The sequence below is a fragment of the Primulina tabacum genome, chromosome 8, assembly GCF_025594145.1.
Source record: "Primulina tabacum isolate GXHZ01 chromosome 8, ASM2559414v2, whole genome shotgun sequence".
NCBI classification, from domain to species: Eukaryota; Viridiplantae; Streptophyta; class Magnoliopsida; order Lamiales; family Gesneriaceae; genus Primulina; species Primulina tabacum.
In genome coordinates this window covers 41,147,277-41,162,204 of record NC_134557.1, presented here as the reverse complement: position 1 = coordinate 41,162,204, position 14,928 = coordinate 41,147,277, and the positions used below count along the sequence as shown (strand labels likewise).

The 14,928-nt window shown below is 38.6% G+C and overlaps 2 protein-coding genes and 1 long non-coding RNA gene across 3 annotated transcripts; 2 read left to right on the top strand and 1 right to left on the bottom strand.

Annotated features, from left to right (window-relative positions):
• The first annotated feature begins 815 nt into the window (after positions 1-815).
• Positions 816-8,658, top strand: LOC142554213 (uncharacterized). Its single transcript, XR_012822144.1, has 2 exons — positions 816-1,021; positions 8,396-8,658. It is a non-coding gene; the product is annotated as an uncharacterized LOC142554213 (long non-coding RNA).
• Positions 8,491-9,914, bottom strand: LOC142554212 (putative aquaporin PIP2-8). Its single transcript, XM_075664899.1, has 3 exons — positions 9,600-9,914; positions 9,229-9,524; positions 8,491-9,068 (listed from the first exon to the last, which is right to left on the bottom strand). Exons 1-3 carry the CDS (start codon positions 9,892-9,894, stop codon positions 8,808-8,810), a joined length of 852 nt encoding a protein of 283 aa, XP_075521014.1. The 5' UTR covers positions 9,895-9,914; the 3' UTR covers positions 8,491-8,807.
• A 1,989-nt stretch (positions 9,915-11,903) lies between these two features.
• LOC142554792 (uncharacterized) lies at positions 11,904-14,000 on the top strand. The gene has a single exon (XM_075665468.1). The coding sequence runs from the start codon at positions 11,904-11,906 to the stop codon at positions 13,998-14,000; it is 2,097 nt and encodes a 698-aa protein (XP_075521583.1).
• Positions 14,001-14,928: the final 928 nt, after the last annotated feature.

Below are 14,928 nucleotides of genomic sequence, written 5' to 3'. Positions count from 1 at the left end.
CGCTTATTGATCACAACTGATTCACTCTTGTATATTGCTTTTTTTTTTCGGTTACAAGCATACACACTCTTGAATCAAAACTAAGCTTCAATAAAGACTCTCGAACTCCAGAGCTCCTTTCTTCTTGATATATGCGATCAATCAAAATTGTTGTTCAGGTGTGTGTGTTTGTCTCTACCTTCAACTGCCACAACCGAATCACTTCATAATCTGTTGTCAATTCTCATGTCAATATCAATTGCTCCTCCTTCTCTTCCTTTGATCCTAAGGCTCTGTCTCGGGTTTTAACTTGATCAGCTCCATGCAATAATGCAGTTTATTGATGGGAAGCACATTAGTAAACATGTCAACTGGATTATCATGTGTACTGATTTTGACAACTTGTATCCTTCTTGTCTCAGTTACTTCTCATACAAAGTATAGCTTAACATCTATGTGTTTTGACCTTTCATGAAACACTTGATGTTTAGACAAGTGCACTGCACTTTGATTGTCACAATGGATGAGTATTGATTCCTAATTAAAACCTAACTCTTTCAAGAACCCTTGAAACCAAATTCCTTCTTTCACTCCTTCTGTGATAGCAATATACTCCGCTTCTGTTGTGGATAGGGCCACTACTGGTTGAAGCATAGACTTGTTCCATACAAGGTGAACACATACCCTGTCAAAGATTTTCTGGTATCAACACTGCCTGCAAAATCTGAGTCCACATATCCTATAACTAGTTCGTACGAGACTAATTCTTGCCCGAAGATGCATATTTCGTACGAGACTAATTCTTGCCCGAAGAAAAAGGTATATATTTCCGTTAACCAACTTCAAGGTTTTCAAACACCAGCTCAAGTAGAAGATACACAAGCTATCAAAACTAACACAAACCAAACAGAGAATGAATATAAAAAGAAAGTGATATATCCTTCTCGGGTAAAATTTATAATTCCTATATTTTGAGGTCCAAAAGCTCTTATCTGGCCGCCACACTGTGTCAGTGAAGTGAAGTGAAGTGAAGAGAAGTGTAGTGAACAATTGATAACAAACGCTTGATGAGAAGAACACAATATCGTGCACAGCTATGGAGTTCTTTACTGGTCACAACACAAACTAGATTAAATGAACACAAACACCAGGACACAAGAATTACGTGGTTCGATCAAGTACGATCTACATCCACGGGAAGGAAGAACAATTTATTTGATTGAGATTCAATTACAAGGCTTCAACATACAACTCAGTGATCGCTTATTGATCACAACTGATTCACTCTTGTAGATTGCTTTTTTTTCGGTTACAAGCATACACACTCTTGAATCAAAACTAAGCTTCAATAAAGACTCTCGAACTCCAGAGCTCCTTTCTTCTTGATATATGCGATCAATCAAAATTGTTGTTCAGGTGTGTGTGTATGTCTCTACCTTCAACTGCCACAACCGAATCACTTCATAATCTGTTGTCAATTCTCATGTCAATATCAATTGCTCCTCCTTCTCTTCCTTTGATCCTAAGGCTCTGTCTCGGGTTTTAACTTGATCAGCTCCATGCAATAATGCAGTTTATTGATGGGAAGCACATTAGTAAACATGTCAACTGGATTATCATGTGTACTGATTTTGACAACTTGTATCCTTCTTGTCTCAGTTACTTCTCATACAAAGTATAGCTTAACATCTATGTGTTTTGACCTTTCATGAAACACTTGATGTTTAGACAAGTGCACTGCACTTTGATTGTCACAATGGATGAGTATTGATTCCTAATTAAAACCTAACTCTTTCAAGAACCCTTGAAACCAAATTCCTTCTTTCACTCCTTCTGTGATAGCAATATACTCCGCTTCTGTTGTGGATAGGGCCACTACTGGTTGAAGCATAGACTTGTTCCATACAAGGTGAACACATACCCTGTCAAAGATTTTCTGGTATCAACACTGCCTGCAAAATCTGAGTCCACATATCCTATAACTAGTTCGTACGAGACTAATTCTTGCCCGAAGATGCATATTTCGTACGAGACTAATTCTTGCCCGAAGAAAAAGGTATATATTTCCGTTAACCAACTTCAAGGTTTTCAAACACCAGCTCAAGTAGAAGATACACAAGCTATCAAAACTAACACAAACCAAACAGAGAATGAATATAAAAAGAAAGTGATATATCCTTCTCGGGTAAAATTTATAATTCCTATATTTTGAGGTCCAAAAGCTCTTATCTGGCCGCCACACTATGTCAGTGAAGTGAAGGGAAGTGTAGTGAACAATTGATAACAAACGCTTGATGAGAAGAACACAATATCGTGCACAGCTATGGAGTTCTTTACTGGTCACAACACAAACTAGATTAAATGAACACAAACACCAGGACACAAGAATTACGTGGTTCGATCAAGTACGATCTACATCCACGGGAAGGAAGAACAATTTATTTGATTGAGATTCAATTACAAGGCTTCAACATACAACTCAATGATCGCTTATTGATCACAACTGATTCACTCTTGTATATTGCTTTTTTTTCGGTTACAAGCATACACACTCTTGAATCAAAACTAAGCTTCAATAAAGACTCTCGAACTCCAGAGCTCCTTTCTTCTTGATATATGCGATCAATCAAAATTGTTGTTCAGGTGTGTGTGTATGTCTCTACCTTCAACTGCCACAACCGAATCACTTCATAATCTGTTGTCAATTCTCATGTCAATATCAATTGCTCCTCCTTCTCTTCCTTTGATCCTAAGGCTCTGTCTCGGGTTTTAACTTGATCAGCTCCATGCAATAATGCAGTTTATTGATGGGAAGCACATTAGTAAACATGTCAACTGGATTATCATGTGTACTGATTTTGACAACTTGTATCCTTCTTGTCTCAGTTACTTCTCATACAAAGTATAGCTTAACATCTATGTGTTTTGACCTTTCATGAAACACTTGATGTTTAGACAAGTGCACTGCACTTTGATTGTCACAATGGATGAGTATTGATTCCTAATTAAAACCTAACTCTTTCAAGAACCCTTGAAACCAAATTCCTTCTTTCACTCCTTCTGTGATAGCAATATACTCCGCTTCTGTTGTGGATAGGGCCACTACTGGTTGAAGCATAGACTTGTTCCATACAAGGTGAACACATACCCTGTCAAAGATTTTCTGGTATCAACACTGCCTGCAAAATCTGAGTCCACATATCCTATAACTAGTTCGTACGAGACTAATTCTTGCCCGAAGATGCATATTTCGTACGAGACTAATTCTTGCCCGAAGAAAAAGGTATATATTTCCGTTAACCAACTTCAAGGTTTTCAAACACCAGCTCAAGTAGAAGATACACAAGCTATCAAAACTAACACAAACCAAACAGAGAATGAATATAAAAAGAAAGTGATATATCCTTCTCGGGTAAAATTTATAATTCCTATATTTTGAGGTCCAAAAGCTCTTATCTGGCCGCCACATTATGTCAGTGAAGTGAAGGGAAGTGTAGTGAACAATTGATAACAAACGCTTGATGAGAAGAACACAATATCGTGCACAGCTATGGAGTTCTTTACTGGTCACAACACAAACTAGATTAAATGAACACAAACACCAGGACACAAGAATTACGTGGTTCGATCAAGTACGATCTACATCCACGGGAAGGAAGAACAATTTATTTGATTGAGATTCAATTACAAGGCTTCAACATACAACTCAATGATCGCTTATTGATCACAACTGATTCACTCTTGTATATTGCTTTTTTTTCGGTTACAAGCATACACACTCTTGAATCAAAACTAAGCTTCAATAAAGACTCTCGAACTCCAGAGCTCCTTTCTTCTTGATATATGCGATCAATCAAAATTGTTGTTCAGGTGTGTGTGTATGTCTCTACCTTCAACTGCCACAACCGAATCACTTTATAATCTGTTGTCAATTCTCATGTCAATATCAATTGCTCCTCCTTCTCTTCCTTTGATCCTAAGGCTCTGTCTCGGGTTTTAACTTGATCAGCTCCATGCAATAATGCAGTTTATTGATGGGAAGCACATTAGTAAACATGTCAACTGGATTATCATTTGTACTGATTTTGAAAACTTGTATCCTTCTTGTCTCAGTTACTTCTCATACAAATTATAGCTTAACATCTATGTGTTTTGACCTTTCATGAAACACTTGATGTTTAGACAAGTGCACTGCACTTTGATTGTCACAATGGATGAGTATTGATTCCTAATTAAAACCTAACTCTTTCAAGAACCCTTGAAACCAAATTCTTTCTTTCACTCCTTCTGTGATAGCAATATACTCCGCTTCTGTTGTGGATAGGGCCACTACTGGTTGAAGCATAGACTTGTTCCATACAAGGTGAACACATACCCTGTCAAAGATTTTCTGGTATCAACACTGCCTGCAAAATCTGAGTCCACATATCCTATAACTAGTTCATTTGCTTGCTTTTTGTTAGTAAATGACAAGCCCATATTCACTGATCCCTTCACATACCTTAATATCCACTTAAGGGCCATCCAATGCTCCTTTCCTGGGTTAGCCATGAATCTACTTACTAGATTGATTGCGTAAGCTAAATCAGGTCTAGTGCAGATCATGGCATACATTAAGCTGCCCACCACACTAGCATACAGTATGTTTTGCATGGACTTTCTATCTTCTTCAGTGCAGGGACTTTGGTCAGCTGAGAGTTTGAAGTGATTTGCTAATGGACTTTGTACAGGCTTAGCATTATGCATATTAAATTTGTGCAAAACCTTTTGAACATATCCATTTTGAGTGAGGAAGAGTTGTTTTTCAGACCTTTTCCTAATTATTTCCATGCATAGAATCTTCCTTGTTGATCCAAGATCTTTCATTTCAAACTTTGAGCTGAGTTCTGCCTTCAAACTTGAGATTGCATCTCTGTTTTCACTGGCCAGCAACATATCGTCAACATATAAGAGTAGCTAAAGGTTCTCACCTCTTAACAACCTTTTATGATACACACACCAGTCATATTCACTCCTTCTAAAGTTATTACTCATCATAAAATCATCAAATTTCTTATACCATTGCCTAGGAGCTTGTACATACCATTGTAATATCAACCTTTACTTCAAACATTTCGGGTTGTTGCATGTAGATTACTTCATCCAACTCACCATGTAGAAAAGCTGTTTTGACATCCAACTGATCCAATTCTAAATCTTCCTTAGCAACTATGGATAGGATACTTCTTATTGATTTGTGTTTAACAACAGGTGCGAAGATCTCGTGAAAATCCACACCTTCAGTTTGAGCATAGCCTTTAGCAACGAGTCTGGCCTTGTATCTAGGATTTTCCACTCCTAAGATACCTTCTTTTTTCTTGAATATCCACTTGGAGCCAATGACCTTGTGCTTCGTTGGAGTGGGGACCAGTTTCCAGGTGTTGTTCTTTTCGAGTGATTCCACTTCTTCCTTCATAGCACTCATCCAATGTTTGTTATCCACAGAGTTCATGGCTTCACTCAATGAGGCTGGTTCATTTTCTTCAATGAATGAGGCTGCTGTTAGAGCAAAAGAAACCATATCTCCATACCCATATCTCTGAGGTGGTTTGATAGTTCACTTTTGTCTATCTCTGACCAGTTGATACTCATGAATGTTTGGGTGTTCTTGGTTCTCTCCTACTTCATGATCAACTTCAGAAGGGAAAAGTGGCAGCTCCACCTCAACTGGTGTGACAGTGGCTTCAGTAACTTTGTTAACACTTGAGGTAGATAATTCATGTTTCATTTTCAGAGGAAATTCTTCTTCCTTAAATGTAACATCCCTGCTAACAAATGTCCTTCCTTTTCCAGCTTCTATACACCTTATTTTGTATCCTTTAACGCCTTCTGGATAGCCAAGGAATATGCACTTAATGGCTCTTGGTTCCAATTTTCCTCGCTTAACATGAGCAAAGGCTGTGCATCCAAAAGGTCTAAGGTGATCTAGTTAGGGTGGTTTTCCAGTCCATTTTTCCATTGGTGTAAGGAATCCTAGTGGAACTGATGGAGACCTGTTGATCAAATAGCTTGCTGTGACTACAGCCTCGGCCCAGAAGACATTTGGTAATTCTGAAGTTAACATCATGCATCTCATACGTTCCAGGAGCGTTCTATTCATTCTCTCAGCCAAGCCATTTTGTTGTGGTGTGCCAGGGACTGTTAAGTGTCTAGCAATCCCTTTGTCTTGACAGAACTTGTTGAACTCCTTGGAGCAATACTCCAATCCATTGTCTGTTCTTAAGAGCTTCAATTTCTTTCCGGTTTGGTTTTTTTGAAGTATTGTCCATTGTTTGAATCTATTAATTGCATCACCTTTGTGCTTTAACGCGTACACCCAAACTCTCCTAGAATAATCATCAACTAGGGACATGAAGTAATTTGCACACCTAGTGAGGACTCCTTAGATGGCCCCCACAAATCTGAATGCACATACTCAAGGGGTGCATTGGTTTGATGCACAGCCTTGGTAAACTTGACCCTTGTTGCCTTGCCCTTTATGCACTCATCACAGAGTTCAAGTGCTGAGATGCATGAATTATTTATAAGTCCCTGTCTACTTAATTCTTGCTGCCCACGATCACTAATGTGGCCTAGCCTCAAATGCACGCCTTTTATTGTAACGACCATGGGCTATCCCGATCTTGGGCTCCCTCGGGGGCCTTGTCCCATCTTGCGTTCCCTCTGGGGCCTTTTCCCTCACGGGCTTTCCCATGCGTCATTACTCATAGGACTCTCCACACCAGGTTGGTGGAGTGTTACCTCCCCAAGTCTCGAACCCATGACCTCTTGGCATAAGTACATAGTTCAAAGAGACTTGGTACCAGTTGGGCTATTTTTTGTAGCAAGAGCAGTAGGTTTGACAGTTGTATTTCCTGAAAGTACATACAACCCATTGATTAAGTTACCCTTCATGACCACAAGTGATCCTTTAGTGACCGTAAGTCTTCCATTTTCAGATTTGAAGGTGCATCCCTTTTTGTCCAGTTTTCCAAGAGAGATCAAGTTCCTCTTTAATTCTGGCACATATCTTACATCGCTTAGAACCATTTCAGTGTCATTATGGAGTTTGAGTCTTATAGTACCGATCCCTTCAACCTTACAGGTCTTGTTGTTTCCAAGAATTACTTGTCGTCCATCCGATTCCTGATATGATTCAAAACTGATCTTACTGGGGCACATGTGAAAGAAGCAGCCACTGTCCATTACTCAGCCTTCATCAGTTTTCTGATTTTAAATACAAAGTACCTCTGCACTTCCATAACCATCTTGTACAACTTCTAATTCACCATGATTTTTGAAGTTTTCTTGGCCCTTTATTCTTTCTGGACAATCTCTTCTATAATGACCCTCGTTGTGGCAGAGGAAGCATTTGCCCTTTACTGTCCTATTCCTTAATTTACTCCTTCACTTGCTCCGAGGTTTCCTTCTATGATTTCTGTACTCAGGCCTTCCTCACACCATGAGATTATCTGCACAATTGGTAGGAATCGATTTTCTGTAAGTGCATCAGCTTCTTTGGATCTCAAGGCCTTTTGTACATCATTCAATGAAAGTGAATCCCTAGCATATTTTAGAATTTCAACAAAGGTTGTATAGGATTTTGGAAGAGAGTTGAATAGAATGATTGCTTTGTCCTCATCTTCGATCTTGATTCCAATATTTTCAAGATCAAGTAGCAGCTTGTTGAAATCATCAACATTGTCGGGTGTTGTTTTTGTTTCATTCATCTTGAATCCAAATAGTTTGCTCTTCAAGTAAATCCGATCTTGTAGGGATTTGGTGAGGTACAAGTCTTCCAATCTTTTCCACAAACCGGCTGCTGTTGTTTCTGATGAAACTTCTCTGAGCACTTTGTCATCAAGATGCAGAGTTAGAGTGTTGAACGCTAGTTCCATTTGTTCAGTCTTCTGATCTTCTTAAAGAGATTCAGGCAGGTTTTTGAAACCACCTAATGCCTTTGCCACCTTCTGTTGAACAAGAATGGCATGAATTCTTCGTCGCCAAATCCCAAAATCTCCTCTGCCGTCGAACCGCTCCACATCAACTCTTGTTGTCATCGTTCTTTATTCACGATCGATCAAGAAACATGATGCTCTGATACCAATTGTAATGAACAATTGATAACAAACGCTTGATTAGAAAAACACAATATCGTGCACAACTATGGAGTTCTTTACCAGTCACAACACAAACTAGAATAAATGAACACAAACACCAGGACACAAAAATTACGTGATTTGATCAAGTACGATCTACATCCACGGGAAGGAGAACAATTTATTTGATTGAGATTCAATTACAATGCTTCCACATACAACTCAATGATCGCTTATTGATCACAACTGATTCACTCTTGTATATTGCTTTTTTTCGGTTACAAGCATAAAGCGTGGAGAAAGCCAAGAAAATTGAGATAGGGGGTTAGGTGTCTTTCTTGTGGATCTGTTTCGTACAAATAAATATTTTACGATACTTGTTAAAAAAAAAAAGTAAATGTAATAAGAGACACCTCATTATACAGATAATAAAGAAAGAAAACACCAGCACCACTTGCCTCTGTCGCCTTGCCAGCCACAATTCAGTACATTGCCAAAACTACTCACTAAAGATCAAAAGAAACTTTACCAAAAATTTTAAAAAAGAAAAAGAAAGAAAGAATTTTCCCATGATAAACATTATGCTTCCATTACTACACACATACGCCAAATAGATTAACAAGAAATAATATGGATGTGCAGATATCAACTAGGAAACAACAGAGACTGATTCAATTGCATGTTCAATTGTTGGAAGAGTTTCATTTTCTCCTAGTTTGTGGGGTTGCTCCTGAAGGATCCCAGAGCTTTAATGGCGGCAGCCCTCAGAATAAACTGGTGGTAAATCGCCGCTGCAAGGGCTCCCACGAACGGCCCAACCCAGAAAATCCACTGGTCATCCCAGATTTTTCCTTTATTGTAAATCACAGCAGCTCCAAAGCTCCTAGCAGGGTTAATACCAGTTCCAGTAATTGGAATTGTCGCCAAATGAACCATGAAAACCGCAAATCCAATAGGAAGTGGAGCCAAAACCTGTCCATAAGTGCCCCATTTACTTCACGGATCGAATCTCAAGAAAAAATCAAGAAAAACAACAAAAATTAAAGTAATCAAGAAAACCCATGTGTGCATATGAATTATGAAAGAAACTCGTTGGAGCACAGCACGCAAGCAAGCTGCTGCATGTGCGTACCGGAACATGAGAATCACGGGCGCTGCGTTTGGGATCAGTGGCGGAGAAGACGGTGTAAACAAGCACAAAAGTGCCGATTATCTCAGCACCCAGTGCGGTGCCCTTGTTGTAACCAGGTTGCACGAAATTAGCGCCGCCTCCGAGTCTGTTGTAGAAACTCTTCATGAAGGCTTTTACCAAACCAACACCACAGATAGCACCCAAACACTGTGCCACCATGTACGCAACAGCTCTAACCAGGGACAGCTTCCTCGCCAAGAACAAACCCAACGTCACAGCCGGGTTGATGTGACCCCCTGAACATTCTCGGATTAAGCCAGATTTTATAGATACATACAAGGAAAATCAAAATTCAACCTTTTTTTCTGTACCTGAGATGCCGGCAGTGCAGTAGACAAGGATGAAGATCATCCCACCGAAGGCCCACGCAATTCCAAGGATACCCACGCCGTCACACTGGTCTGCATTATTTAGCTTTACGTGGCCGATGACGGTGGCGACACCAATATAGAGGAAGAGCAGGGTGGCGATGAACTCAGCTATGAGGGCTCTGTAGAAAGACCAGAGCCTGAGCTCCTTTAAACTGAATAGCGGCGACGGCGGCGGATCCACGTAATCCTTCCCCGTCTGCTGCACCGGTGCTTCTTCAGTCACTTCTTTCGCCATTGTTTGAACTTTGCTAGAAGGAATTGAATTTAAATAGAATCATTTAGATAAGGAAAGGGTATTTATGGGAAAGTGCCTTTTTGGTGAGTATTGTATATTAATTATGTTCAATTATCTATATAAGATATCAAATTTATGTTGGAATAGATTCACTTTTGTGAATTGAATCGATGCACTTATTACAGATGAGTTAACGAAATTTTAATTCATGCAACATGTTTTATGAGTTACATTTAATTGTTTAAGTCGTGAAACTAGTGCATTGAATAAGAAAGTATTGAATAACAAAGTATGTTGAAGCTATAAATATGTGTCTAACGATGTAAACAAGTTGAAGTGAGTCGAACACCGTCAGGTCCGGTCTCAGTTCGTTTAAGATATATTTAAACTCGAGTTATATTTGAGCTTTTATCATTAAGCTCGAGTTCATCTCGGCTCGGCTCGTTTTAAAATTATGAAACTCACGAATAGCTCAAGCTCGGTTCGTTAATAGCTCGTTTATAATGTTTAACAACTATGACTCGAACTCGGCTTGTTAAGTAGACTCGTTTTCAAGTTTCTTAATTAATCTCATTTTCGAGCTCGTTAAACAAGCTCATTTTCGAGTTCATTGAGCATTCTAAGCCAAAAAATCAACTAATATATGAAAATTTTGGATGGTGGGTTTTTTGTTTTATTGTATTTACGTGTCACTTCTTTCACTAAAACTTTAATGTGAGAACAAATAAATAATATATATTGCTAAATTCACGGCCAATAAATTATCCCAACAAACTGGTCGATCTTGAACTCACGATCTAACGAGCCAAATACCATTAATTTCGTTCTCGGTTCAATAAAATCTTCGAACTCAAAATCAAACTCGAGTTCGGCTTGATAATATTAAAAAACGATCTCGAACGAGCTTTTTACCGAGCCGAGCTCCGAGCAGCTCCGAGCAGCTTAATTCTTTTACATCTCTATATGTGTCCAATTTTATTAGGAAAAACACTCCAAAAAACTTAATTAAACTAAAAGTCTTCATTCTTGCATTCTGGTCTTTCTCGGTTTTATAACTTTCAAAGAGTAATTACGATAAAGCATACTTTCCGTTCGTTGGAGTACTAGCATTTTGTGTTTGAAAGGAATATTGTATTCCGAATTCATTTAAGATATTATTTTGATTTTGCACTTTTAGACAAATTTAATAGATTTGTTTTCCAAGATATATTGTATCATATCATTAGAAATGATTTAATTAAGTTGGAAACTTATCTATAAGATATAAGGTATTGACTTTAAATTAGAGTTTGATTCCTATTAAACTCTAGTTTCCTTGTTTATAGGTGGGAAGGATATATGAAAATTTAGGTCAAATAAGGGACTATATATAAGTGGGTCAATTATCAATAAACGGACGGATGCAGAAAAACACTTTGACGGCGACAGGATCTTTGCTGAAGCATATTCAGTTCGTGAAGATTTGCATACGAAGCAAGGGTGGTTCGTCTATTGAGTGACCGTGTTTCCAACACTCGAAGAACAACACTGACGCAGAGTGTTGATCGAAGAGTGGATTCATTTGATTTTTAAGCAATACGTGTTTGTTTTATGCATCTAGATTTGATTTGTGTTTTTGTATGCATATTTTAATTCCTTGGAGTGTCAAGGAATTTAGCTTTTTTATTTCACTAGTATCGTTTGAGGTGTGAACAATTTACATAAGTTTTCTAGTGAAATTTTTGCCATGAGGCGTCGCACAAGTCTTTGTACTTGTGCATAATTTAAATCCAAATATTTATTTAGTAAAGTTATATCCGTGTTAAATAATAAATTTTCGCTGCTGTGTTGTATGCCGTGTTGACAACAACGAGCACAACACCCAATTCTAATATATCAGTTTTTAATATTTATTTCCTGTTACTTTATGCGCAATAACTCTTTCAAGTGGTATCAGAGCCTTCACTTGATACACTAAGTGTTTGATTCTGGTTTATTGCTGTTTTTACAGGAAATACACTGATAGCTTAATGGATCCACTAGCGACTAACACTGCTTTTAGACCACCAGTCTTAGATGGTTCGAACTATGCTCTCTGGAAAGTCAAGATGAGGATGTACATCAAATCTATCAAAGAAAGGGCATGGCAACGAGTCTTAGATGGTTGGTCTCCACCAAGGATAGTTGATGATGATGGAGATAGTCGAAGCAAATCAGAGAGTTCCTGGTCCAATGATGAAGTTCAAACCTCGAACTTCAACTCAAAGGCGCTAAATGCTATATTCACATCTGTTGATGTCAACAAGTTCAGTTTCATCACCAACTGCATTTCTGCCAAAGAAGCTTGGGATATTCTTCAAAAGCACTGCGAAGGATCTGAAAGTGTTCGCAAAACCAAACTCGGGATGTTAACCTCTAAATTTGAAAGCTTAAGGATAGAGGAAAACAAGACTATTGTGGATTATAATCGGAGATTGCGTGAGATTGCAAATAAGGCCCTCAGTCTCAGTGATCCTATGTCAAACGAAAGACTGGTTAGCAAGGTCCTAAGATCCCTCCCTGAGCGTTTTAATATCAAAATATGTGCTATTGACGAATCCAAGGACACCTCTACACTTAATCTGGAAGACCTAATTAGCTCTCTCAGAACATTTGAGATGAATCTAGACCTACAGAAAAGAAATACTGGGAAAGCTGTTGCCTTACAAACCACTGATGATTCTGTGAATAGCCTAATTCAAGAGGCAAAGGACTCTGATCTTGGCGAGGAATCAATCTCCTTAATCACAAAAAAGTTTAGCAACTACCTAAAAAGAATGAGAGATAAGAAGAAGATTGTATCAACATCAAGACCACAGTTTGTTCCTTTTGAAAGAAATAAAATAACTACGTCAACTCAAGGGAATTTTAGATCGAGAAATTATTCACCAGCTCGAACAGAAACAAAGAAACTTGATTCAGTTCAATGTAGAGAATGCTCTGGATTTGGGCATTATGCAAATGAGTGCGCAAATCGGCTTCGCAAAAACAAAAATATGGCAGCTACACTGAGTGATGAGGACCCTGATGATGATTTTGAAACCAAGGAAGGAGATGATTGCACCTCTTTATCTTCCATCCAGGAACAAACATACAAACTGCAGGTCAATCCCTTTGGTGTTGCCACTGGTGCTGCAACACAAGGGCGCAACACTGTGTCAGAATCACTGTGTCTCAATGCTAACTCTCTGGAAATTTCAGAAGCTGACAAAATTCAGGAATCTGACCAAGAAGAGCTTACTATAGAAATTGTCCAAAGAATTTATGAAGAACTTTATGATGACTGGCTCAAAAGAAATAAGGCAAACTCATTACTGTCAAAAGTAAACACTAAGTTGAAGAACAACTTGTCTCGTCTAGAAGTTTTGCTGAGTAGGAAGGATCTTGAACTATGTAAAGTCAAAGATGATCTTGAGAAAGCATCAAAAACTCTTGCCAAATTCAATTCAAGCTCATCAAAACTTGACACAGTACTGACTATGGGAAAGGACAACAGATCTGGCCTTGGTTATGTTGCAAGTATGTATGAACATGGTCAGTCATCTAACTCCAGTTCAAGGACCACAGTATTTGTGAAGGGTGTAGGAGATGACTCTGTCACTAAAACAGAAAATCCACCCATGAAAACTGTACAAAGCTCAAAGCTGGTCTCTGAACAGACGCTGAAAACATCCTGTTCAGCTTCCTCACTATCAAAAAGTCACTCCTCAGCAAAGATGGCTCAAGACAAGAAGCATGTATCAATCTCAAATCCCAAGCAGCGAAAGCATCATTTCATCTGTCACTACTGTCGTAAGTCTGGGCACATCAAACCTTTCTGCTACAAACTCAGAACTGACTATCTCAGGTGGCATTCAAATCATGTGTTGCTTAAGGTGTTGTCCAACACCATGTCCAACACCACAGTCAAACGTTCTTCCACTAAGAAAATTTGGGTACCAAAAACTGTTATACAATGCAATGTCATTTATACCTCGCTAAAAACTAACATTGCAGGAGCATGGTACTTTGACAGTGGGTGTTCCCGTCACATGACAGGTTCTAAAGAACACCTCATTGATTATTCTGAACTAAAAATGGACGTGTAACTTATGGAGGTGGTGCCAAAGGGAGAATTGTAGGCAAAGGAACCATGAATGTTGATGGGCTTCCCATACTTCACAATGTTCTACATGTTGAAGGACTTAACTCGAATTTAATAAGTATAAGTCAACTTTGTGACGATGACCTACATGTTAGGTTCAACAAGAATAATTGTGAAGTTTTAAATGATGCAAATGTTTGTGTTATGTCAGGAACACGGTCGGCTGATAATTGCTATCTTGTGGGAGATAGTGATAATTGTCGAAGTGCCAAGGTAAGCAATTTGGATCTATGGCATCAAAAACTGGGTCATGTGAGCTTCAAGACCTTGAAAAATCTCTGTAAGTATGAACCTGTGAGAGGTATGCCTAATTTGTGTTCAGATAATGCATATATCTGTGGATCATGTCAAAAAGGTAAACAAACCCGTGTTGCACACCCGGTGTTGCAACAATTTGGGACAACACCGTGTCTTGAACTTCTACACATAGATCTAATGGGTTCAATGGATGTTGAAAGCTTGGGTGGTAAGAAATAGTCACTTGTTTGTGTTGATGATTTTTCTCGTTTCACTTGGGTAAGCTTTATAAGAGAGAAATCAGATACTTTTGATGTCTTCAAGAAATTTCATGCCAGAATAACTAATTTTCATGATGAGAGAGCAGTTAAAATACGGAATGATCATGGCAAAAAGTTTGAAAATTCTCTTTTTACTTTCCTATGCGAAAAGAAAGGAATCTCTCATGAATTTTCTGCTCCTAAAACTCCTCAACAAAATGAAATAGCTAAAAAGAAGAATCGAACTCTTCAAGAAATGGCACGAGTCATGATGAGCTCAAAGAATGTGTCAAAAAAGTTTTGGGCTGAAGTCCTGAACACAGCTTGTCACATTTCCAATCGTGTGTTTCTAAGAAGTGGTTCCACTATGACCTC

What these genes read in the sequence shown, in the direction of transcription:
- LOC142554212 (XM_075664899.1), bottom strand. Translation starts at nt 9,894, where the DNA reads ATGGCGAAAGAAGTGACTGAAGAAGCACCGGTGCAGCAGACGGGGAAG. An exon ending in CTGCACTGCCGGCATCTCAG is followed by an intron (nt 9,525 to 9,599) that starts GTACAGAAAAAA and finishes GAGAATGTTCAG; the next exon opens with GGGGTCACATCAACCCGGCT. An exon ending in CCCGTGATTCTCATGTTCCG is followed by an intron (nt 9,069 to 9,228) that starts GTACGCACATGC and finishes ACTTATGGACAG; the next exon opens with GTTTTGGCTCCACTTCCTAT.
- LOC142554792 (XM_075665468.1), top strand. Translation starts at nt 11,904, where the DNA reads ATGGATCCACTAGCGACTAACACTGCTTTTAGACCACCAGTCTTAGAT.